This window comes from Oryzias melastigma, linkage group LG5, assembly GCF_002922805.2.
Source record: "Oryzias melastigma strain HK-1 linkage group LG5, ASM292280v2, whole genome shotgun sequence".
NCBI classification, from domain to species: domain Eukaryota; kingdom Metazoa; phylum Chordata; class Actinopteri; order Beloniformes; family Adrianichthyidae; genus Oryzias; species Oryzias melastigma.
This window is the reverse complement of record NC_050516.1, coordinates 1789936-1816206: the sequence shown is the minus strand read 5'-3', so window position 1 is coordinate 1816206 and position 26271 is coordinate 1789936. Positions and strand designations below refer to the sequence as shown.

The 26271-nt window shown below is 38.6% G+C and overlaps 1 protein-coding gene across 4 annotated transcripts in view; it reads right to left on the bottom strand.

Moving 5' to 3' along the window:
• Positions 1-26271, bottom strand: part of iqsec1b (IQ motif and Sec7 domain ArfGEF 1b) — a 131495-nt gene that overhangs the window by 36985 nt on the left and 68239 nt on the right. Inside the window, exon 1 of one of the 4 annotated variants that reach the window (XM_024270556.2) lies at positions 14970-15334. The exons of the other annotated variants lie outside the window; for them this stretch is intronic. Coding sequence (XP_024126324.1) covers positions 14970-15046 — 77 coding nt within the window. The 5' untranslated portion in view covers positions 15047-15334. Of the gene's footprint in view, positions 1-14969; positions 15335-26271 lie in introns of those variants that run through there. 4 annotated transcript variants of the gene reach the window in all.

Genomic DNA, 26271 nt, shown 5'->3' with positions numbered 1-26271 from the left:
CTACAGTTTTTATATCTAAGTTGTGGGCGGGACTGTTAGCACAAAGCAACCCCACCCCCACTTCCCCTCCCCCGTGAAAAATCGTTGTTCGTTGTCTTTGCATTTTCACCTCAACTTGACCAATCAACCTGGTGGTTTCTCTGGTTATTTGGAAAAAGAGATTTGCCCACGAAAATCGCAGCTAAAGAGCGTGCTTCTCAGTCCCCCCACCACCCCATGAACAACAGGTGCTCCTCTGAAGACACTGCTGAGCTCTTCCTCTACTATTATGGTTGAACACACAGCTGAGTGCTACAGAGCAGACACCTAAAATACATAACACACCGCTTCAGCTTCAAATGTCCAAAACAAATGGAACTACATGTACTGGATTATTTGTTGTATAATTTAATTTCGCTCAACCTTTTTTTTAATGGAGTGCAGGTTCACAACAGGAGCTGCCTCTGGGGGTTTTAACAGAGACACACACAGGCTACGAAACCAAATCAGGTCAGGTCGTTAATCCATTCCAGTTCAGCGCAATTCAGGCTAAATGCTTATTTTTGTATGAATTGTAGCAGTTTTTCTCACTAAAACTAGATCATTATTGTTGCTTTTTTTTAAAGGAAGAACTGCCTTCTTATGAATGAAGCACTGTTTCAAAAATGCTTCAAAAAATGCTCTCTATTGCTTTCTAAAAATGAAAATAAAAGGTGGGAATTTAATGGTGGTAAAATGGAGACAACAATGGCTGCAGGTCACATAATAATGTAATGATGCTAATGAGGATAAGGCAGCTTGAAGCCTCTTCTCTGTAAGCCTCTGAAAGCGGGACAGCTTGTGACATCACATGGATCAGCTGCATTGTCTCATTTGTTGTAACATGAAACCGCGTGTGTGCAAACAGACAAAGCAAACCGCTTCAAGAGACGCAGGAAAGGTGAAGAAATCTGGACCTTCAGCGCCTCCCAGACACTCATTGCTCTCTATTTATTTGCCAGCAGATTTTAGTAATACGAGTATATCAGTATAAACAAATTGATTAATTCATAAATAAAAACAGAAGAAAACATTTGCTGTGTTTCTTGATATATTTACATAAAATAGACAAATGTGAGATGAAACAAAAGTAGAAGTTGTTGATTTATGGTTCTGAAAGACACATCTTCTGGCAGTGTCAAATAATGACCAGCAGAGGGCGGAATAGTTCCATTTAGCAGACCTAATGGAAACTAATGATGATGATGAAGAGTACAGCTCTAAAACTCGCAGCACCAAAACCTTAAAATCTAAAAAATGCACAAAAAAAGAACAGCATAGACCATCTATGATTGTGTAAGATGCACAAATACTGCTGTTTTCTCCAGGATTCATGGAGTAATTCAGTTTTGATGAGGAACACATAAGCTATAGATCTTTCCGTTCCCCTTTTGAACTGAGCTAGGTTTCTTCTCATTCTGGATTCTTTCTTTTTCTCTACACCAATTAAAGCCGGGTACTGTCAGTGCTGTGGGTGGGGAGTCTCCATCAGCTCCCTCACCACTCTGGGGAGCTCATTAGAGCCGCCTGCAGCCCAGAGGCTTGGCGAGGTACTGGCACAGCTTCTAAACGGCACGGCAGCTTTGACGGCGCAGAAACGACAACGGTGAGGATGGAAGCAACTGTCAGCTGCTGACAGCAGAACCTGAAGGTGTCCAGATGTGACAAACACTTTGATAGCATTTTAAAGTACCGAGGAGAGAGCAGCTACTGATGATACAGAAACTCTCACCAGGCATTTAGTTGGTATAGTGGAGGACAAAGATGAATCAGGAGCCTCCAGCTTGCAGCAAAGATCTGAGGAGCATCTTTAGCATGGTGCTGAGCATCTCACAGCTTCAGTCGGGAACACCGAGGAGCCAAAAGGTAAAGAGGCATGTCTGACGTGTTTCAAGGATTTATACCAGATGATATATCAGACCCTAATGCGAAACAGTCTCTTGGAGCTAACATTTCTTGACTAGACACCTATTGGTTGCTATGGCAGCACTTTGGGACACGGAGCACCTTGGCATGGTGTGCATTAACTGCTGCACGCTTCAGCAGGAGAACAGACAGAGTTAATGAGTGTGCACAGAGACATGCATATCATGACTTAAAGAGTCCAACCTTTGACCGATTGCTGCTGCAGGTTTAAAGCTGCAGGATGCTGACACACCACGAAAGAAAATCCACAACAATTTAGGATAAAAAGGTTCTCCTTTCACAGGAAACACGCGGGATGAGAATTTATTTCGAGCCCCGCTCTCTAACCTGACAGAAGGAATCACACGAAAGCTGCTGAAAAAAGCAGAAACAAAACGATGCTCCACCCTTAGAGGAATCCCGACGGCACTGGAGGACCAGGAAATGAGCCCCGGCTCAAGTCCTGTCAAAATAAAGGAGATGATATCGCAGGGACCTCATTCTGATGTCTATTAGCATCTGAGCGGTAACCTCTGCCATGAATGTCAAACAGCTGTGGCCTCCTCTGTGTCATATATTTTATGTTTACAATCTATCACGCAGACACCTCTGTGGGCTAGAAAGAAAGGGCACATAAACATGCAAATATTATTTCCCTCTTGTGAAATTCTGTCCACCAGCATCATGTGGCTCCTCAGTCAGAGCTGGTTTTCCCACTTTGCCGTGTCCAAGCCACAGCCGCGCCCACAGAGTGACATTAAAAGCTTATTAGATCCTAAAAGGCTTTTCATTAAGGAAAGGAAAATGATAGACTAGAGCCCACAGACTGGGCTCTAAAGACCTCCACTTGGTCCCAGTCATGCTAGGTAAGCATGCTGCGTTTACTGACCAGGAACCCATGATGAAACTTCAGGAGTACACGGTAAGACACCTACAAAGACGCAAGATTTATAGTGAATCTTCAGCTGAAACTGTTCCACCTTTGTGAACTCTGCAGGAATTATGTGACAGCATCTTTTTGCTGTGTCTTTATTCAGTAAGAATTCATACAAAACATGCTTAACGGTGAATTCAGACTGGAAAAGTCTGTTGGCCTGGAACAAGTCTGCTTCATTTAGTCCTTAACCTTGCGTTTAGTCTGTATTCAGACCGAACATTTCTGTTTCAAACAAGCTTGTAAACAAAACCATGTGACTAAGGATCTCTTCAGTCAATGGCCAGAATTTACGAGGGTGTAGAAAAGCAACGAGAGAAAGAATTACCGAAGTCCTATGCTTTGCAATTCATTATTCGCAGTTTCATGTGTATTTTGTTTCAGTCACGTGACTCCAACGGTTCGGCACAAAAACTCCAACAACTCAAGACGCTTGTATAAAACTTTTGCTTACGAAGGTGCCGTGGGAATGTCTCAGGAGGGGAACGGAGATTCGGAGCTCGCCTGCCCATCGACACGCACACACACATTGCGAGCCAAAGGCTGGTTCCAGCAGTTCCTGAATTACTACCAACTGAATAGTGTGCACCTGAATGGAGAAATGGTGTATTCAGGGATGTCTCCACGGTCCCTAACCCCCCACAAATAAGGGGGGAATGCTGTAGTTCACTTATTTAAAATTTATATTTCACTGACCAATTTTGAACATCAGTATCACTTTTTAGAGAGGCATGCTGCCAGAGGGTTACACAGAAAATGACAGAGTGTACGATGATAAGTGTTTATGACGTATAGATCGTTGGGAAAACAGTGTGAGAAGCAATTTCAATGAATGCTGCCACAAACGATTATTTTAATAGTCAATTAATCACCAATTATTTTTTCCTATTAATCCACTAATCGGGTCATGGGCAAACTGGATGTAAAGCAGACATCTTAACCATGATTGGCTTTAAACTAACTAAAAACTAGATATATAGCATTACCTGCGATAATGCTAATGTGAATGTTGTAAGCTGAATTTGGCCACTAAAGATGCTAGTGCTGATAGCTGAAGAACACTGAAGTTGATAGCCAGCTTAAATATTACTTAATGTCCAATTAGCCTAAAAAAATGTTAAGTTAGCTAAAACAGGTAGCATGTAGCTGAAATATTAGCTAAACTCCAAAATAGCCTAAAAAACCTTAATAAATGCCAAAACAGTCCAAAAAGCTAGCAGAATGCCATTATAACTTCAACTTTACTACACTCAGACTCCATATATTATAAAGTAACGACTAACTGACAATTAAATTAGACGTTGACTATTGTAATAGTCGATTAGTCATCGATTAGTCGTCTAACTGTAGCAGCCCTAATTTGAATCACGTTAAAAGTTGCTAAAATGAGCCTGCATTCATCTGACCATATTTCAATGAATTGCTGTGTCTTATTCTCCATTCGCTGCTATGTTTACGTCACATGACCTCCAGCTACAGTGGCCCTTTAGGTCCAATTGTTCCACTCAAAGCATGGAGTGTATTCAGACTGAGAAACTCAGTTTATTGAACCCTGACCACCTCAAAAGGTGGGTGTGAGAGCATTTCCTGGTCCCGGATCTGAATCCACTTTGGTGTATTTAGACTGAAAATTTGTTCTGGACCATAGGGGGAAACGAACTCTGGTTCACTTTAAGCAAATACACCCTTACAGTGTTTTCACTCTTAACAATCCTGGATCATTTTTCACTTCATTCTAAAGTTAGTTTTGAACTTAATTAAAAAAAAATGTAGAACAGTATCCTATTGAAGCATGAGTATTCCCCGAATGCATGCACACAAATGCCTCCAGAGATTATTTAAACAAAAAAGTGATACAAGTTGACTCACTGTTTTTTCAGCAGACTCCTGGCCAGTGAAAATGTTCCCTCATATAAGCAGCAGCTTTGTGGCAAATGCAGGTTTATACTGACGTTTGTTCTCCACAAAGCTTTTCTGACAAACACATTATTTATGGATGCATTTCTATTTGTAAAGTAAACTGTATCTAACCGGTACAAGTACCCAAAATCAATTGGATATAATGTAATGTTCCTTAAAATTTGATTAAAACTCGATTTATTTTTTTTACATTTGATTTAAAACTTCCCACTTTCAACCATGTCTGCACTCAACTTTAGTTCATCAATAAAATACGTGTCACAATGTGTCATTGTCAATATGTCATCCAACGTCTTTGTACAAACAGAAACATTCTTAATAAATAAAGCATCAGCCCACAGTTCTTCTGTCTCTATTCCTTCTCATCTAAATCATATTCAGTTCAAAGCTGGATCATTTCAGAAGCTCCACATTTGACAGCTTTACCAAACAAATATTGTGATCTGCTCTTTAATACAAACCACAAACATGGTTTTCTCTCCAACACATCCCATACTTTAGCTGTCATAAGTCATATCACACCTGATTAGATCACTGAACCTCTGTGTGGAACGCAAAGTCTCCTTCAGTCTACAAAGTTCCAACTCCTTACAGCCACACATTGACAAACACAAGGGGTTGTGCAGGGACAGTTCTGGCCCAAGGGCATGTGCTGAAGTGGATCGTCATTGTCAGAAACCTGTCTCAATTGATTAGCCGACTGCTGATATAAGCTGCTCTTTATCCTGATCCACATCTGCTCCCAGTGTGGAGCGCATGCTCATCCCCTCCTATTCCAGCTGTAACAATCGGATATATTGTTCTAGGATGATTTTTAGTTTCTGATAAGAGCGTTAATCACTAAATAAAACACCTTGTAACACTAATTCTCACAATTTCAGATCTTTCCTAAAACAAAAAGGTAGTTTTACCCCCTTTGTCATTATTCCTTGTAGTTTTGGCCATTTTTCAGTTATTCACTGAGAAATTTAAATGTTTGAACTAAAAAAGGTGTGTGGAAAGTGTCAAAAAATATAAAAAAGGACCAGTTGTTGTTCCAGGTTTTTCATACATTTATGAGCTTGTGTGCCAAATCATCCCATTTCCCATTCTGTCTGATATGGAGTTTGACATCTAACAGGGGTGATTGAATGTCTAATGAACGAATGGGATGGGCTGAATCTTTCCCAGAATGCAACACAAAACGATAAGATAAGAGTAATTCACCCTACACGAGCCAAATGTACCATCATGCACTGTGTGCACAGAAACACAAGAGCAGAGGGACAGTTTATTTATCTAACGTCTAAAGCTTCTTGTGTATAAACTCCCATTTACCCATCTATCCCTTTAGTAAACTCACCTAATCCCTCTTAGGGTCATGTGGATGCTGGAGCCTATCCCAGTCACTATTGAGTAAAGGCAGGGTATACAGCATGGATGATTCATACGTCCATCGCAATTTAAACTTACAGAACATAGTTAATACAAATGAGAATAAATACATAGATACATACATTTACTGTACATCTTTACTGTAAATCAGAATATACCTATAAAATAGTAAATCCCACCGTGGTCAAATGTTTTGGCAAATAGTAAGAAATCAAACTTTTTTATTTTTCTTTACTGTTTTTTTTAATTTGAAACATGAAAATAGAAAAAAATCTCCTGTTACTGAGTTTCAAGATTAAACTTTTTTTATTGGTTAACAGAAATATTATTTCTAGGTGGAATAATTTATAGAAACTTTAGATTTAGAAATTCAGATTTTTGCTCTTTAATTTTAAATTTGTGGCATTTTTTTCAGACACATTCATTTTAAAACAAGTTAACAAAATAAGATAGAACAAACACTTATAATACTCAAAGTGTGACATTTTAAACTCTAAATAAATGAATAAATGCATGAATTAACAACAATGGTGATTATGGTGACAAAAAAAAATCAGAAAGGTTCCGTGCTATTTGTTTTTGTGAGTTTTGGTGATTATTTATGAATAAAACTAGCAACAGATTTTTGTTTATACTCTAAGGACAGCCGGTTTAGCAGGAACATCACTTCATTTTAAACCCTCAATTTAATGTGAGGCACTAAAGAGAACCACACATTGTCCATTGTTTTATAGCAACTATTTCATTGTATCATTTTTTTTGTTCCAAATCCATTTATTCCTGTTCAAAAATATCCAAAAGCAGACTATCGTGCTTCAATTAAACCAGTCTGCACAGAGAATTATCAATATTCCAGTTTGAAACAGATGAATTTGAATAATTAAAGACATAGAAGTCTTCTGAGGACTCCATGAAATAAAAGCTGCATCAAATGACAAGGCGAAATCAGACACCCCGACACTGAAATATTTAAAAGTGCAGTTTAGCCTGCTGCTCTGCTGTCAAAATCATCACCACTGTTTAAACCTCCAACACCCAGAGAAAGAAGCAAAACTGCAAAGAGATCTGTGTGTAAGCGGTCAGTACTTTACAGATCTGATGGGAATTAAGCACAGAGATCCGAGTAGCCACACTTATTTAACTCTCAAATCCTCCTTTAAACCGCCAACAAAGTGTCTTTCTGCTGACCTGCTCTGCCTCAGGTGAGTCCCCCCGACAAGGCCCGCAGCGGGAGGCACCAGAACTAAGTATTGGTTCATCTAAAGGCAAAAGGGGGATCCCAGAAATCTGAAACGTGTCAAAGACTCTTACCAGAAAGCTGCAAGTGTTGCCTCAGACGGGAACTACTTCTGCTTGGATCTGGGCAGATCTGAAGCTCCGGCGCAGCTCTCTTCTAAACAGATGAATAATTAAACCTGCGCTGCTTTGGTGTCCAGCGGAAACACCCGGATCAGGTTTTCCCACTTCTACCATTTCACCGGCCAACAAGCTGACAGCCTCTGAGCAAAGGGTCAGTCTGAGAGATCAGACAGTCGGCAGAGAGCAGCCTCTGAGCCATGACTCTGCTGAAAAAATCTGAAATCCCAAACATCAGCTGGAGGTCCATGCATCTTCTAACAAAATCCACAAATGATGGAATCAACAACAATTCGGACACACCAGCTTCACTTGCAGTTGTCCATCAAAACCTGCTTCTTTTTAAGCCTTCACTGGAGCACCACAGCTCTGATGTCTTCCACCTCTGTCATCTGTTTTAGCAACCATGCTGCTGGCGTGGGATAGCAGGATCCTCCTATCGCGTTGACCTCCTCGACACACTGACATCTTCAGGCCAAAAATGTTACTTAAGGAGCGCTTGATGAGATCCAACTGTTTTTTTAGGCAACTCCAGCATCCGCCCATGCTGCTTCTCCTTGAAAACATGAACCGTCTTTGAAGGAAAAATGACTAAGTTCTCCTCCTTTGAGTTGGGAAGCTTGGATCGTGGTTTCCCTGTCTTTGATTTAAGTTTAGGCATAACATGTTTTTGTGTGCAGAGCGGAGACTTCTCCAGCTTTACCAAGTAAGGCCAGCTGCGGAGTGGACCAGATGGAAAGCTCCTCCTCGGTTCAGACTGCAGCACAAGCGTGCGTTTACATTCCAGCGGCCGGCTGGAGCTCTTCCCTGAAAGCCTTTGACTTTCAGGTGCCGTACAGTCCTGCGGAAAATATGCAGCAGAAGTCTGGCTTTGGTTTGCACTTGGCTTCTCTCCTCTGCCAAAGTTTCTCCAACTCTTATTAGAAGAAGCTGGCAGATTTTTACGGCCACCCCCGCCTTAGCCGGGGGGGCAGGTTTCTGAAAGGCATCATTAATCAGCCATCTCCAAAACAAAGTGCAGAGAGATAAGGGATCGCAGACGTACGCTGCAGACAGAGCGCTCAGTCAACACAGTGAAAGTTCAGACAGAAAATCAAAGGGATGAATGAAAAAAGACAGTTTTATGACTTTTTAAAGAAGCATATGCATACATGTGTGTGTTGTTCAGTCAGTTTTGCAGAGGGTTTGTCTATGGACCATAATGAGAATGTTACTTTTGATATTAAGAAAATTCTAGACACAAATAGGCAGAATATGGGCTTTATTACTGGATTATTTCAATATTTTTTAGACATTGTATAAAGTTGGCTCACTCCAAGCTTGTTCAGTGACCATGTGTGATGCTGTTACACACACTCCATCCAATAGGGGGCACTATGCACTGTTTGTTGCTGCAACATCTGGCAATATATTTTAAAAAAGTGGATTGTTTTATGAACCTGAAAGTCTGTTTTATACTGTCTATCTTGATCTGTGTTTTGGATCACAAAAATGTTCAAGGTTTGGTTTGTGTCATGTAGTTATGCCCAGACACTGACCAATACCACCTTTGTTAATGAGCTTAGTACGGTGGCCCTGAAGTACAAATTACATCAACTTAAAGATCACAACAATGGAGAAAAAAAAAACATTATCTTTTTCTTTTTTCAATATTTGTTTTGTATTTTTTATTTATCTTTAAAATGTTTTATGCACTGAGCGATTTGTTAATAGAATTTGCACTTCAGGGCCACCGTAGCTTAGTGTGTTATCAATCATTAGTGGGAGTTGCTGCACGCCCCGGACAGTCTATTGCTGGACAACACACTACTAAAATACATTTCTAATAAAATTTTTAATAGATTTTACCCCACAAAAACGTATTTCAAAACATTTAAACCCGACATTGACACATTGTGTTTCTTTCATAAACGTTCACAAGAAACTGTGTCTCGTCTATTTTGGCACTGAGTCTTTTTGCACTCTTAATGGAAAATCTTCTATGATTTCTTTTGTGACAGGTTTGCTCTCTCCTTTTCTTTACTTTGGAAACATGTGCTGTTTGGTTTCCACCACCGTACTTCATCAACATCATTTTTTTTATTTTACTTGCTAAATTTTACATACACAAATGCAAAGTTTCTAACAAAGTTTTCTCTATTTGTGGTGAAGGGTCAAATTATATATTTAATCAATATTTTTTTAAAAACCAAAAGGCTATAAAATGTCTACAAATTTGTTTTCAATATAAAATATTTTAAAATGTCAACTCTGGAATTTTTTTATCCTACTTTTATTCACTCATTGTATGTCTTTTTTTGTTTTATTCCCCTGACAATTTATGTTATTTTATTTTATATTTAATTTAATTTTATTTTGTTTGTAAAGATGTACAATACAATATAGATGTATATTAATGGCTCTTTTGCACAGTTTTTTATACTGCAGCTGAGGTTTGCAATAAAGTTTATTAAAAAAACACTAATGTAGATGGAGATGACCTGAAACGTGCATGAAAAGACTGCCGGGATTGGAGCCATCACACAGTGGTGCAGCCCGGGATCAAACGTGCCAGTCTGCTCTACGCTATCAAACTTAACTCAGAAAATGCAGTGAAAACTCTTAGTTTTGTTACGATTAAATGATTAACACACTCCCATGGGAAAGTTACAGCAACATATAGACCTCAGTTTGGTTCATTAGGAGTCTTAAAGAAGAATGAGAACAGATGTGTAAACAAGAAGTTTGAACCCAATTATTCAGCAACATGGCAGTCAGAAGTTTCATGTCACATAAGCTTCACCTTGATAAAGCTTTCACAGCTTTGGTTAAGGAGAAACGTGAACAAAGTCTTTTATTCTTCATAATATACTTTGTATTTTAGCTTTGAGAACTGAGTGCTTACAGTTTATTATTTGTTATTATTTATTACTTCAATCCTTTTGGTCTCCGTTTAAACACGATACCTGAAAGAAGGCTCAAATAAAAATCTGCATTTTTGTGACGTTCATTCTAATTAGTTCTCTCCTTTACTGTTAGTATGCAAAATACCAAACAGTTTACTGGAATCTGATGAATTTCTCGCTCAAGAATTTAAGGTCAATATCATCCAGACAAGCTGCAGGCCAAGCAGTTTTACTGAGATACTAAGACAGGTCAGAGTGAATCTTATGTGAGAGTTAAAGACATGAGTCAGTGATGAAGCCAGAATGCAGTAAAGATTTAAATGTGTGACCTTAACACTTGAGGACTTTATCCAATCAATAAAGAATGCATTAGAGGATACATGCCAGAAAGCTCTAAATTAGAGAGGCTGCAGCTACCAACCCGCTTCACAGCAGCTTTAAATTTGACGTTCTGATTTCACACAGAGAAGAAAATCACAAAGTGAGTGGAATTAAGGCGACCACTGTGAACCACGCCTGTGCTGAGTATATCAGCATGGGAACGAGCTGCTGCAGGGAGATGTTCGCTGGCCAGAGAACACACGAAACTGAAGCAGCCAGACGCAAACTCAATTAGTCACAGACGAAACATCCATTCAACTACAAGAGAGGCTGTTCTTTTTGTATTTCCTCTTTTGTGCAGAGTTACAGAAGTTGCTGGAGCCTATCCAAACTATACACACAGGTGGGGTGCACCTTAAACAATTCACCAGTGCATCGCAAGAGCCACATGCACACATTAGGGGTAACTGTGCAGACCCAAGTCCAAACACACTTCAGAGTGTATAAATACGCTCACAAACATCATGATTTTGTTTTTGGTGGTTTGGTTAGATGGGGATGAATACCTTCTAAAGACGGTTTAGTGGTTTAGCACACACGTGTCAAAGACACGGGGGCCAGATCCGGCCCACCCGGTAATCCTATCCAGCCCTCCAGATCATTTTATTTTAATGTTATTAATGACCCGATGTTATCTTGTACTCATTTCTAACTTGTATAATTTTGACAAAATATATTTTTATGGAGGGTAAAATATTACAAGTTATTTAAGTTTTAAGTTAATTTATTCTGGAATAATATTCCTGCCTTTTTTTTTATTTATAAATATGTTAAAAAGTTACGTTTTAAAAATTGGCATTCAGCTAGCTTTTTGGACTATTTTGGTATTTACTAAGATTTTACTAGGCTATTTTGAAGTGTAGCTAGTATTTCTGCTACATGCTAGCTGTTTTGGTTAATTTAGGCTTTTGTTTCATTTTTTGGGCTGTTTTGGAGTTTAGCTAATATTTCATCTACATGCTAGCTGTGTTGGCTATTGTAAAGCTTTTTAAAAAGTTTTTGAAAGGGCTTTTTTTGGAGTTAGGCTAACATTTATACACTAGCTGCTTTGGCTAATTTAGGCTTTTTTCTGTTTTTTTTAGACTGTTTTGAAGTTTAGCTATTTTTTTAGCTGTTTTGACTAACCTACATTTTTGTTTTGTTTTTAGGCTAATTTGGCATTTAGCTAATAGTTTTGGCAGGCTATTAGCTTCAGCGTTTTCTTCACCTTCAGCATTTTCGGCAATCATCACTAGCATCTTTAGCAGCACAATTCAGCTTACAGCATTCACACTAGCATTATCACAGATAATGCTATATATCAAGTTCATAATTATGCAAAAAATGGTTCCGATTTTAAAGGTTTAAAAATTCAGTTTTAGAGTGTTCAATAAATGTTTCGGCCGGCGATCTAAGGTGTATTTTGGATTTTGGCTCTGTGTGCGACTGAGTTTAACACCATGGGTTTAGCATCTTTTAATGGACAGATTTTGGGAGTCAAATTTATGATATAAACATAAAGGTGGGTGTTATTAACAAATAAATAATGGCACACAAGATCAAACTGCTGCATTCAATTCTTAGGAGGAATTTAGTGTGTGTGCCTAACCTTAAGGAAAAACAGAAAAAATGTAATTTAAAAATTGCATTGCAAGAGGAGTCAGTTGAGGTGTCCGGGAGGCATCTGGTCCGGATGCACCTCTAATTTTATGGATGGACATAATTTAAAGGATGGACATTTAATTGCTCAACATTTTCTCATGGGAAGTTAAGCTGACAACACATATGAAAACTATCATTCTGGATTTTCTGATTAACTATGTCAAAAGACACAATCAAAAGGGACATAGACCAGAATCTGCATCCATAAGCTCAAAAATGGAGAAGTGGAAAATTAAAAAAATGTTTCATAAAGACAGATACAAAAACATCCAATATTTTATGTTGTTCTTGAAAAACCAGCAGAAGACGAGTCATAAAAGAGGAGAGAACGGGGAAAATTGAATTTTAGGATGGTAAAAAAGCCTCTATTTTTGACCAATGTTGTTTTATTTTCTGTCTTGCAATAAAAATGATTTTATCAGTAAAGTTTTTCAATAGTAGAATGATCTTAAAACATTCCTTAATGACTAGATTTTTTTCTTAAAATAAGAATTCATCAACATTTTTCTTATTTAAAGTAAATTTATCAAATATAAAGATTTTTTAAAATAATTTCTAGAAGTCCTGTTTAGCAGTGGGAAAAGGAGAGAAAAAGGGAATAGGAGGTAAAAAGTAGAGAAGAGAACAAGGGAAGAGAAAGTGAAAAAGAGGTGGATGGAAAGAGGAGGAGGAGACAAAGAGGAAGCAGAGATAATCTTCACCTCTTCATTCAGACACAAAGACCATGATGTTATGAAGCTGCTCCTAAATATAGATATATTTTACATTTCTGCATTAAAAATATGATTCACAGTCAATATTTTTTAAGATTTCTTCAAGATGTGTCTGGAATCAGACCTGCATCATCCAGAAGCTGAAGAAAACAGGCAGTCCTCATCCATTCATGAAATAGGAAACAGCTGAACCCCCCATCACCCCCAAAGACGAGGCTGGATGTGAGACAGGAGGGGGGATGGGCGCATGTGGCCTGGTTTACATCCTTTCTGATTCCTATTCTTTAAAGCAGAGAACGCTGGGTTATATCTGGAGGACATCAGATGACTGTTGAGTGTAGCAAGTAGTTGGACACTTTTTTTCATGTTTTTTATTTTTATTTTTTTTTTGTCTCATCATTTGCTTCATTCCTTCTCTGTTTACATCACGTGACCACCGAGTACGGCGGCCGCTTTTGTTCAGTTGTTCCACTCCAAGCCTCTTCACACTGAGAAAATACTGAGAGTTTAGTCCGATTGGTTCCTGGTCCCGGACCAGGGTCCGCTTGAGTGTATTCAGACTGAAAATCTGTTTATTGGGGGAAACAAACTCTGATTTACTTTAAGCAAACCAAATGTTTCCAGTCTGAATACACTTTAAAACTCAAATCCTAAAATGTAATTGTAATGAAGTTCAATAAATGTTAGTCTAGCATTCATCGGAAACAAAAATGTACATTTATTTGCCAAGATTAAGTGCTAATTTTACATATTATAAAGATTTATTAAGATGGACAACTTGTAGTAAGGTCGTATTCACGTTTTGTTCACTTTTTGTTCTAAAATGAGTCATTTCCATTTATTATACTAGATTTTGGCACTTTAATCAAAATGAACTTCAATTAAGAACATGAAACTCTAAAATTACAAAATATTAGCTTCAAACTGACCAAAAATATTTATTAAGGGGCGTAAAGGATTCAGTTTAAATTTATTTTTCCTTTTTTAATTGCTTGTGTGGAACTCCTTGTTTCTAGATTTTGTTAAGAATAATGACTTGCTGCAAGGACAGATCATTTGACTACTTTCTAGTGATTTTCTTCTTAAAATTAGTGTTCTTTTCCTATTTTTAGGCTGCCTCTTTTTTGTTATATTAAGCTGCTGACTGTCAGGAACCAATGACTTCTCAGATACAAATGTGACAAGAAAACATCCTGGTTTCCTCAGGAATGAGTCAGGGAGGAAAAACAAGTTGTATTTTGCTGTATCTTGAAAGAGCCAGATGTCTGCTCCGGTTACTTTGGCCAAAGCTCACACCACAGTTTGGAAGCCGGCAATGATGAGCCTGACTCATGGGGCGTGTAGGGCAGGGCTGGTTTCTGGTGGAAACCAGTTATTTTCTGCTGAAAATCCAGATTCTCTCATGTCCTGGTTCTAGTAACCAGATTTTACAGTTACCACGAACCGTTTAAGCATTCATGACATCTCGGTGTCAAAGGTCATAAGCAGCTCAGAGGAGATGGAAGTTCTTAGCAGACACTTTCACTGTCCACACATGCAGATGGATGTAAATAAGGACATTTGAATGTTTTATCTGAAGCTTGTTTTAGATGCTCATGACGGAAAGCCGGAAGACGGTCCTGATGTGGGACACGTGCACACACAATGGACTAAAGAAACCACAACAATAGCCGCTCCTCTGAGACATCTCTGTGCCCTTTGTCCCGCCTCAGTACAGGACGGAGGGGGGGGTTATGTTTACACAGTCTGTTGGCTGATTCAGCAAAGAGCTGACAGAGGAAACATCCAGGATTTTCCCTTTTTATTTCAGAGTTTTGCCATGAAGACATAATTTGCGCTTACCTCTTGTAGAAGACATGCAGAGGCTGCAGACAGAGGAACTGCCAGTAATCCAGACAAAAAGCTTTGAACTTCAGCATCCTGCTGCAGCTTCTTGAAGACTTTCTCTGTGCAAAGAGTCCATCAAAACACCCAACCGGCTGCAGTTCATTCAGCCAAACAAAGACAATCCCAGATTAGACTGCTGCAGAAACCCTGACATCCCACGTGCTGCTGCCTCACATCGCTGAGGGGGGGTTGAACCAGCATCCCTCTGATGCCTTTGTTGTTGCCTAGCAGTCTGCCTCCTTGATGAAGATCTCAGTTTGTTACTATAAGCTCCTGCTACCCTCCTCCTGCCCCGTCAGACAGAATCAGGGGGCTCCTGTCTCTACCGGGTCCAGCTCCCCCCCTTTGTCAGAGCGCCTTTGACTTGGCTGCACCTCTTGGGGCCGGCAAAACACAGGAAGCCCCCCTCCTGCTTATGCAGCCCAATCAATGAGCCGCTATCAGATGCTGCCGCTCAGACACCGGCTAATCAGAGGCAGCACATGGGGCAGCCTCGCGCACGCTCACGAGCACGGGGCAGCCCCAGTGCAGACACAGAAGTGACTGGCTGACCTCAGGTGACCCGTTTCAGAGAGGTGAGATGACCAGCTGTTTGTTGAGTAAAGAGCTCCAAGTTAAAAGCATCCGTTCATTTTCCTTTGACTCAATTTACACCTCCGTCACTTCCAGAGAGGGGGGGGGTCCGCTGTGGGAGCGCGCCGTACAACCAAACAACGCAGCAGATGCTTGAATGAATTAATCATGAGCACATTAATAGTTTATGATAACATGTTCCCTAATTTACAAGTACGCAACCACCAACGAGACATGTTTCTGTACAAACAGGCAGTTTGGTGAAGTGTTTGGTGTCAAAGGTTTAATAGGCTAAATGTGAGACAGAGCTTTTACTTTCACTATTACTCCAACCTGGAACTGTGAGTCAGTTCAGCACTCCGGCGGTTTCCATGATCACCTCAAGCTCAGAAATCCAAACATCTTCTGAGAAATCAAGACCTTTTTTATAAAGCATCTTTGGGTTTGCAGATGTTGTTGAAGGACATTAATCCTCAATTCTAAAAGCTTTCACAGTAGGCCTGTCGCAAACAATTACTTTAATAGTCGACTAATTATCAATCTTTTTTTTTTTTTTTCGATTGGTCGACTAATCGCATCGTGTGTAAACTGGATGTAAAACGTACATCTTAACCAGATATTGCATTTTACACTTTTCTTTTTTTTAATTCTTCCTACTTTCAAGCCCCGTTGGCGTGTTGTTATGATACCTGAGTCTTCCTAGAACTTCTTGTGACATCACAACTGCCTATGTGTGTTGAAGACGATGGCAGACGCGGCATTAAAAAGCTTGCGCCGAGATTAAACAAAAAGCAAACAAAAAACGACTAATCGACTACTAAATTAGTTGTCGACTATTTTAATAGTCGTGACTAATCGACGAATCTTTGCAGCCCTATTTCACTGGTTTATGGAATCCTTGAGTCCTTGTCATTGTTAAAGACTCCCTCCAATGGGAATTGTGTTTTTGGTGCTTTTACCATGTTGTTGTGGCATTCTTCTTATGGTGGAGGTCATATAGAGAGAAAATTAGGCTTAAAATTATGTTTCTTTCAAATAATTTTGAATCAGAATCAGATTAAAAAAAACTCAAAGCTCCCTGCTCCATTCTGATGCATCAACTTGCAGACAAATAGATCCATGTACGTCTTTGTTTTCCTCATCTGCACTGGAATCTGGATCAAATTGTGTGCCTAGTTAGCTCCAATAGGACAGGGTTGTCCTAAGGGCTAAGCTAAGCCAGCGGGAGAGCGTGTACTCTGCGCCAAAGTTCTAACCCACAACTCAGAAATTCATTCATTCATCTTCCAGACCGCTTCTTCCCTTTCGGGGTCGCGGGGGTGCCGGAGCCTATCCCGGCTGCTGATGGGCGAAGGCGGGGTTCACCCTGGACAGGTCGCCAGTCTGTCGCAGGGCCTCAATCACACACCCATTCACTCTCACATTCACACCTAGGGGCAATTTAGAGTCACCAATGAACCTATGAAGCATGTTTTTGGATGGTGGGAGGAAGCCGGAGTCCCCGGTGAAAATCCACGCATGCACGGGGAGAACATGCAAACTCCACACAGAAAGGTCCCAGCCGGGATTTGAACCGGGGCCTTCTCACTGTGAGGCAAGAGCGCTAACCACTGCGCCACCGTGCAGCCCTCAACTCAGAAATGAATTTCTAATTAAATCTTACAGCTCTGCAGAAACTACATCGTAGAAAATTACTTGTTCTTTGATTTTGGCTAAAAACTGCACAATCGTAGGAAAGATTTGAGAATAGATTAAAAGATGATCTGAGTGGGACTTTAACTCTTTAACACCTGAGGCGTCCGTCGTCTGTGACACTGAAACACAAAATCTTTCACATTCTGTAACTTTTCAACCGTTAAGACGATTCAAGTAAATTCCGAAGAAGAAAAGCGGCGGAATTACGTTGATCGTGTTAACGGTTAAAAAGTTACAGCAAATAAAAGAAGGAATGAGCTTAACACATACCCCTGTGGAGCTCCACTGTTGGCATTAAGCACTCGCTCTCACTGATTGCAGTTTACCATTTAGCAGAAGATGAACTAGATGTAGACCAGATAGGGGTAAGAGGTGGGAGGAAGACATTTACAGCATTTCATTATTATAAATGTTTATTATCATAAATGTGAGAAGGTGGTGTTTAAAAGCATAACTTGTTGGAAATCGCAGCTGAAGATGGTAGAGGCTGTAGGGGATCAGCATCTCCAGGTTGGGAACAGACACCAAACAGTTTAATGTTGTCACACGACCTTTAGGTAATTCAAAAACAAAAACCTCCCCCTTGTGTTTTCTATGGCTGTCATGTTCTGATAAGGGAAAACGCGACCAAACCATGCAGGCTAGCTGTGACTTCTCCTGGAGTTAGTCACAGCTGCAGGGAAATATCTGATTAGATTTGATTACTTAAGGTTTATTTTTTCTTTTCTTTTTTATATTACAAGAATTATTTAGAGATTTTTTTTTATGGTGAAATCCTTGAACATTCTGGATTTGTTCAAATCCATTCAGCTCCTATAGCATTTCTTCCACTGTTACAGGCTCAGACACAAATACTAATATTAATAAAAAGATGGAAAAATATCTCTAAAAGTTCTCACATGCAGAAATGAATTTGGACCAAAAAATCTGACATTGAATACAATAAATGTGAAGTGAAATCTTAAACAAATTGCTTCTCAAAGCTTTCTAAAAACCCTGTAGTAAAGCTCCAAGCCGGCTCGGTCTTACTAGATTTCTACTATATGTACCATAAATACTGTACTAGATATATAATAATTCTATATACTTTTATCAAAATTTTTCAACAAAATTTTAGCAATCAGTTTGAATTTGTGTAGAACACAGAACACATTTAATATGGAGTGTTTAATATTTAAAAAATAAGCTAAAATGAATGTGTGTAGCAGTGATTTAATCATTTTGAATTGGCCGATTGCAATTGGTTTATTTTTGAATCGCCTGCAGACTTGATCTAACAAGAAAGGTTGCAACTACTGGTTTTTAACCAACTGATGCCAGAATTAATCTTAAAAAAACCTTCTATTTTTGCTTTAAGTAGGTGCTAAATTAAAGTAATTTTGGTTTGATGCCTATTTGCATCAATAGGCTTCAAGGGGTTAACTTTAGCTCGCTTTGTGTTAAATCCCAGTTTTTTATCCCATAATTTGACTGAATGAAAAACTCTAAAACAAGAAAAATAGACAACCTTTTAGGAGTTTTTTTTAATGTTGTTATGATTCATTATTATTAATACCTCAGAAGAGCATAAAGTCGTGCTCGTTGTACTTTGTCAAAGAAAGGGCCAAAACTTTGACTTCCTGTTTGTGTCTGATTTAGAAATAAACAAATAAATGAGGTTTACCAGTTCACTCAGTGGCTTATTATTCACAAAAAACACAGTTTTGAACTAACTTTGAAATAAAAACAGTTCATACAAAAAATGTTTAAAGTAGTGAGTAGATCTCACTGTTGTTCATAAATAAACTTGAGTAACTTTTACTAATTTTCCTTGAAATTTTAAATAGTTTCAATGGAATTCCTAGCTCTTTTTTTAAAGTTCTGCTCCTATAGGATTTCTTCCACTGTTACAGACTCAAACGCAAATAATATTAATAAAATGATGGAAAGATGAACAATTGTCTTCAGATTAGTGTCATGCAAACTTGCGGGTGTCATCTCCACATGCCCCGTCCATCCATTTATGGAGGCTGTGCTCGGTGCAGCTCTTCCTTCTGCATAGAGTGAAATGAGCTGAATCAAAGCATTATGTTAATAACTGCAGAATCATTTGGCAGCTGGGGGAGGATAAGTACTTCACTGCAGCTGAGCTTCACTTTCCCCGCCTTTGAACTGAGCCTCACAGAAGCTGCAACTCCAGCAGGTCACCAACAAGCACAGGAACACCGTGTTCTGGATGGAGACGCTCAAGTGGAGCGTTTTGTGGAAAGCTGGAGGTAAAGCAGCTAAAAATGTAACTTTCTTCTTCCTGTTTTGTCATATTTTCCATCTGAACCTCCAGTTCAGAAACTTTCATCTACTTGAGTCCAATTTTTTTTAATGACGTATCCTCATCTGACCAGAAAGCTGAAGCAAAATCCAACAAAGTTGGTTTATATTAACACTTAGTATGTAAATATGGGGTGCAATGTAAAACATTGCATTTAAAAAAAAAAAAGCTGAAAAAAGAAATCCTTAAAATCACACTTTGATCATCTTTTGATCTATTTTAAATCTATTCTCAGTTGTTTTTTAATTATGAGGATGCCACAAAAAATACTGTCATTTTCTAGGACATAATTTCTGCAAAGCAGCAAGAATACATTAGAAGTTTTCTTTTAAGCTGTGGGTGGGACAGTTGGGGCAGAGTAGGCCCGCCCCCTTTACCACCACCCAAATGCTCTCGTCCAAGCTTACATCTCTCACATCACGAGAACGAGACAAACAAAGACGTACACGGATCTAACCGTCTACCAGTGGATGCATCACAATGAAGAGAAGCAAGAAGCTTACTACACACTTTCTCAATCTCTTTTTTTATTTTAATAAATAAATACTTAGAAATTTTCAGCTTAATTTTCTCTATAAATGTTCTCCATCTTCAGAAAATGCCACAAGAACGTGTTAAAAACACAATTTATATTAGATTGGGTGTTGAAGTCATTAAAATTAGTGAAAAATTAGGGCGGGTTTTGATCCAGTCATATAAAATAACTTTATAAATCAATAATTAGAGCCAAAATTAAAATAATTATAGGATTACCGCCAACACACTGACAGACACCTCCTCTACCAATCATGTGAGCTTCAGGAGACGATCATTTGTCCAGTGTAGCTGCAAAAAGGCAAAATAAACAAACTTGGACATGTCCAGACACACTAAGACTTATCTCTGATTTATTTGGCTTTTTAATACTTTTGGAAGATGCAAATTATTTTTACTGGTTTGATTTGTTGGTTGTTTGTGTTCCAGTGTGTTTGGATTAAACAAATGTGCATGTTAGCATCTCGATACATGTTCCTTGAACCGATACATAAAGGATACATCTGACTTTTTGGCCATACGATACAGTCCAATTCTTTTACTAAAAACACAACAATCTAGATATTTCTCATTCATATGTGATTTAAAGCTATAATTAATAATGCATGGCATTTGACAGAGAAATGTATATACCTTTTAACCAAAATAATCTTGTTCTTATCTGTGGTTTTCAAATAATACTGCAGTTGCTTGATCAATTTTCAATAATTTTTTTACATCCCTAACCGATACTGCTGTTACTCCCACGATTATGTCGATTATTCGATAAGTATCTAATATCTTTGGCATCATTAAAGTCAGAATTTTCCACGTCTTTTTTTTTTTTCTTCCATGGCCCTAATCCTCTTCCGTACTAGTGCATGTTCTTGAAGAAAATATGTACAGGTCCAAACTGACCCAATAGGAGTTACTAGAGTTAATAATGATCTAAATCGAAGAATAGATCAAATAAATTAAATTTAGCTATGTGTTGAAAACCCCTCAGTAAAATTCAAGTAAAATTACCTTTTTTTTATATGATTCTCTTGAGGTTATTTTTTTCTGTTTTTATTGAAATCTAGAGGCATTATCATTTTAAAGGCCAATGGACCCACAGAAAAAAACAATAAAATCAACTTTCCATGAATAAGTGTCAAGGCCCAGCCAGTCATGTCCTTCTCCCACCACCAGAGGGAGCTCTCAACTGAGTACTAACTGCATCTGCCATCCTACTGGACTCCAATTCCCATCATGCATCAGCCGCAATTTTCCTGTCACCACCAGCTGTTTGTCATCATCATCAGTGCTGTATATATTCCTGCTCCTCACTCTGCTCCCTGCGAAGTCTTGATTTGTTTCTCAGGACATTCAGTCATTCTGAGCATTCCTACTTTTGGCTGCCTGTGTTTTGACTCTCGCCTGTTCTTCTTCTTGCTCCAATGTTTGACCCTGGCCTGTCTCCTGACTCTGTTTTGCCTTGTCCTTTAATCTGTTAATATTGCTATTACATTCAAGTTGCACATGGATCCACTCGCCTCAGCTCCTTTGTTACAATATGGAATAATATAACCAAGAGATGACAAAAAGTAGGATGAAAAGTTATTGTGTTTAGTATATTTTAAAGTTGATTTAAGTAATGCATGACAGAGAGCTAACACAAGACGAAGATTGAAAAGACTGAAGTGGATCATCTGGAGATCATCTGGAAGTGAGAATTTATTACCAGATAACCGACAGGCAGCAACGTTTCCTAGCAACGTCAAGGTTTTGCCTGTTTGTCAACATGTCTTGAGGAGATTCTGTGACCCTGATCCAGGTTTACGATTCAGCTTACAGCCTACATGCACATGAGCCCGGATCAGTGTGCATGAAATACGATAGAGGAATGGACCGCTCTGGTCTTATCACATCCGAAGATGTTCTTTTAACATCCTTCTTAGATTGGGAGGGTGTATCTGTCTGCTGCCAGTCTTCTTCTAATGAGGGCAGCAGCAGCTAAAGCCACATGCAGCCAAAGCAGAAACACAAGCAGAAAGAATGTGACAACCACATTTCTTCAAACCCCACAGGGATGCAGGCGTTCATTCACACTCTGCTAATGAGAACGTAAATATGAGACGCGTGCTTCACGTGGTGACGGACACGCTCACAGCGTGCTGTGATTGATGAGAAATCATTAACATTATTGGGAATCTATAGTTTCTGCAAACAATCTGGACTGAATGGGGAAAACGGAGCATCAGGGGGGGTTGAAGCTGATGCAATGTTTACTATTTTAATCTATTTTGTAATAAGACATCAGAGGAGGCGGAAATATAACCATTTACTAATTGTTTAATCGACGTTTGGGGCATCAGGGTCATAAAAAAATGCAGGCTGCATTTTTTTATGACCCTGATGCCCCAAACTTCAGGCTACCATTGAAATTGCCCCCACCCATCCCATCATACTTGGTTCCAACAGCCCCCATGAGGCTGTCGCTGCCCCTGGAACCTCCAGCTGTGTAATTACTCCCATTGTGAAGCTAAGAGGGTCCAGCTGATCTTTAAAAACGAGTAATGAGGGGAGAAAAGAAAAGACGCTCATAGCTGCAACAAACAATTATTTGGTTTTCAGATCAATTGAAACATTCTTTATTTAGTCAATAAGACAGTAAATTTGAAATCTTATCACTTTCACTGATATTGAAGAAGAGATCTTCAGTTGTAATAAAAAATATATATACCGGTATACTTTTTTTTAAAGTTTAGGTTTTGTCCTGTGATGGAGTATTAGGGCCAGTTTATAAACATTTTTTTTAATTACGACTTTAAATCTCGTAAATTTACGAGAAAAAAGTTCATTAGAAGAATAAAGTTGCACATTTATAACTTTAAAATTCAAAGGCTAAATTTTTTTTTCTTGTAAATTTTACGAGACTTTTTGTTTTTTAGTGGCTCTAAAATACTCCATCGGGAAAAAAAGTGACAGTAGAGATAGGTTTTATTTTAATAGCTAGTTTCATTTTGACAAATTAAAGGGTTTCTTGTTTGTTAGTTTTTTTAAAGTTTAGCCAAAATCTTTAACTACCCGGAGCTGTTTGTATCTTTCAAAAACAGTCCTAGAAATTTCATAAAATGTCACAAAATATTTTTTTACTTGTTTTATGGATTACATTTTTCCAATTTTCCATTTTTATTTTCTTAAAATGACTCGATTAAGCAGAAAGAGAAAATAACAAATTCTGTATGAAAAAAGTAAAAACAATTGATTATATTCAGATTCTGTGTTATTTCCATGGTTGTTTTTTTTAGATGTAAATGTGCAAACACATTGAGGAAATACTTCATGTTCATTTTTGTGCTTGTCTATGAATATGAGCCTGAACCTGTAGATAAACTACGGCACATTAATAATACATATGTGTGTTAATTTATTGCACATAATGAAGAGTCTGCATGTTTAAAATGACTCTGGAAACAGTCATTAATGGCGCCTCCTGGAGGATAAAACCTCAAATACACAAAAAAAATCAGACATCCAACAAGCTGAATCTCATGAATATCTGACATTAATACCAAATCCATCCTAACTAAAAACAACCAGCATTAAAGTTCTGCTGCTGTGTTGTTCTTGCAAAGTGAGACAGCTTCATGTGAAACTAAATTAAAGGCCCAATGCTTAAAACAATTGAACAAATTTCAGTCAATTTGTTTTATTTTATGAAATTCCAGTTATACTGTAAATATAAACCTGAATAAAGTTGATCTCAGGTAAAGAACAGAAGCACGAGCGAGGCGGACAACAACATTAATGTGGGATTTCTTGGTTACAAGTGTGCAGGAGAGTCAGTTAGGAAGGACAGAGTCAACATGTGAGGTCAGCAGTGTTGTTGTGGCAGGCTGCAGTCACCCTTGAATCCCTGCTTCCTTTTGGTGGCAGGTTCACATGACGTAACAAAGAGGACGGAAAGGGTCACCTCATCAGTTACTGCTGACAGACAGAGTGAACATCAGCACATGAGCGGTACAGTAGCTGCTGTGGGGAGGTTGAAGCTCCATCTTTGAACAAGCAGGTGAACGCGAGGGCGTCTCCATGTGACTCAATCCCAAAACAGAAGACTCAAACTCGACTGACGGGACAGCTGGCTCGGTGACACGCTCTCTTCACTGTCAGAGCTGCAACGCTGAACACCTCCTGGATAACAGCAGGCAGAGCCCCAAGAACAAGCACTCCAAGCCTTGTCTTTGTGTGCACATTATGTTGTGAATGAAAATTCTCCCCATGGTTTGTTTTCCAACGAGGTGCTCACAGAGTGACGGGAAAAATCGGTGAGAAACATGAGCCGGTTGCTGTTCCTGCAGATGCATAAGAGCTTCAAACAAAACTAAGCAAGTAAGTAAAGTTTATTTATATAGCACCTTTCATAGACCAAAGTCACAAGGTGCTTTACAAGTTAAAAGCATAGAAACAAATACTTCAAAAGGTTAAAAAAAAACATAAAAGACGAAACCTCACAAGCTGAGTAACATAACAGACAGGAGCAAGTACCACATAAAACAATCGTTACAAGGAGCTCTTTCAAATTTTGCCTCAGAGTTGTGGATGGGACTGTTGGTGCAGAGTAAGCCCGCCCCACTTCCCGTCACCCATCTGTTTTGCACGCTCTCCTGCTAGCTTCTTACAGCCCCTTAAACCTCCAGTCTAATGTTACCGGTGCAACAAAAATGATGAGCAACATTGAAGATTCAGCCATGCAGTTTTGAGCCAGATGTCAGCTCAGATGAAGAAAGCAAAAATGGAGCCTATGCAAGATGATCGTGACCTGATTTTAGTTGCTTCGCCACAACTACAAGCTTTTTCAAACTGCATTTTTTCATCTGCTCCTGATTCATAGTAATCTTTATAAATATATACTCAGAAATACCATTTTAAGTTTAAATTTCTCTATCCATCATTAGAAAAAATACCACTAGAACAGATTAAAAACACCCGACCTCCATCAGATAGGGTGTTTCGAACAAAACACCCGACTTCCACTCCAATTAAAGAAGGAATCAAAGCAAACAACACAAGGACACACCAGGAGAAAGTGAGCACAACAATAAATTGTTGGTAGATATCTTCTGTTGCATAATGTAAATAAACACCTATTAATCAAAAGGTAATTGATAAAAAAAACTGGGCAAAATGAGACGTGATATAAAAAAATTACTACAAAGTTTATGTTCCTCTATAAGTGATAATAAAATGAATGTGGAGCATTAATTCAAATATATTTTAACATTTTTGCACATTCATGCACATCACAGAGCCTTCGGATCAACCTCAATTGCCTCCTTATCTTCCTTTAAATGGTCGCCATTCTTCAGAATATTTGATCATGGTGAAGTATTTGTTTTTATACAACTAATTGCTGCTACTTCTCACTGTTGGGGCCACAATTGAGATTATTTTTTTCCTTCAGGCAGGCTGAGAACAGATCCTGTCAGAGTGGAGGAGCACGTCCTCCGTGATCACAGCTTGTGTCTCACTTCATCATTTCTCATTGTGTTTCTGGATGTTCCTCACTTTTATTTTTTGTTTTTGCTCCAGATATATCTGTCTGCGTTTGCAGCTTAATTCAAATAGATTTTCAAAATAAAACTGCAAATCCACATAAGAAAAATTACAAAAAAAAAAACAGAAGTATGTCCTCAGTTTGATCAAATTCTCCTTTTCATCTGATGTTGGTAAATAGTATTCTGTACCAATAATAGTATTGATGCAGAGTTTTCATCACCAGTCAGCTAGTATTTTTAAGAAATTGTTCAAAACTAAAACCTTATTATTGATTCAATTTTTTTGTTTTTAAGTGCCTCATCACTGTACTTGATGCAAAAATGCAATAGCCGTGGTGTGACCACCAGGGGGAGCTCTGGTCGGATTCTGAAAGACAATTCAGTAAATTACAGTTAGAAGGCCAGTTATCCACTTCTCTCTTAAAGCTGATTTAAAAACACCAAATTGAGTAACTGAGAAACCACCACTCTGGTTGTTACAAGTAATCACTTTGATGTAAAATAGTAAAAAAAATAAAAAAATCACTCAGCTATTTCTTTACCAATTACAGTCCTAATAATTCGTCTTATTTGCATTTATCGTGTAGGACGAGGGGCCTATCGGGACGAGGGGCCTTCCAGTTCTCTT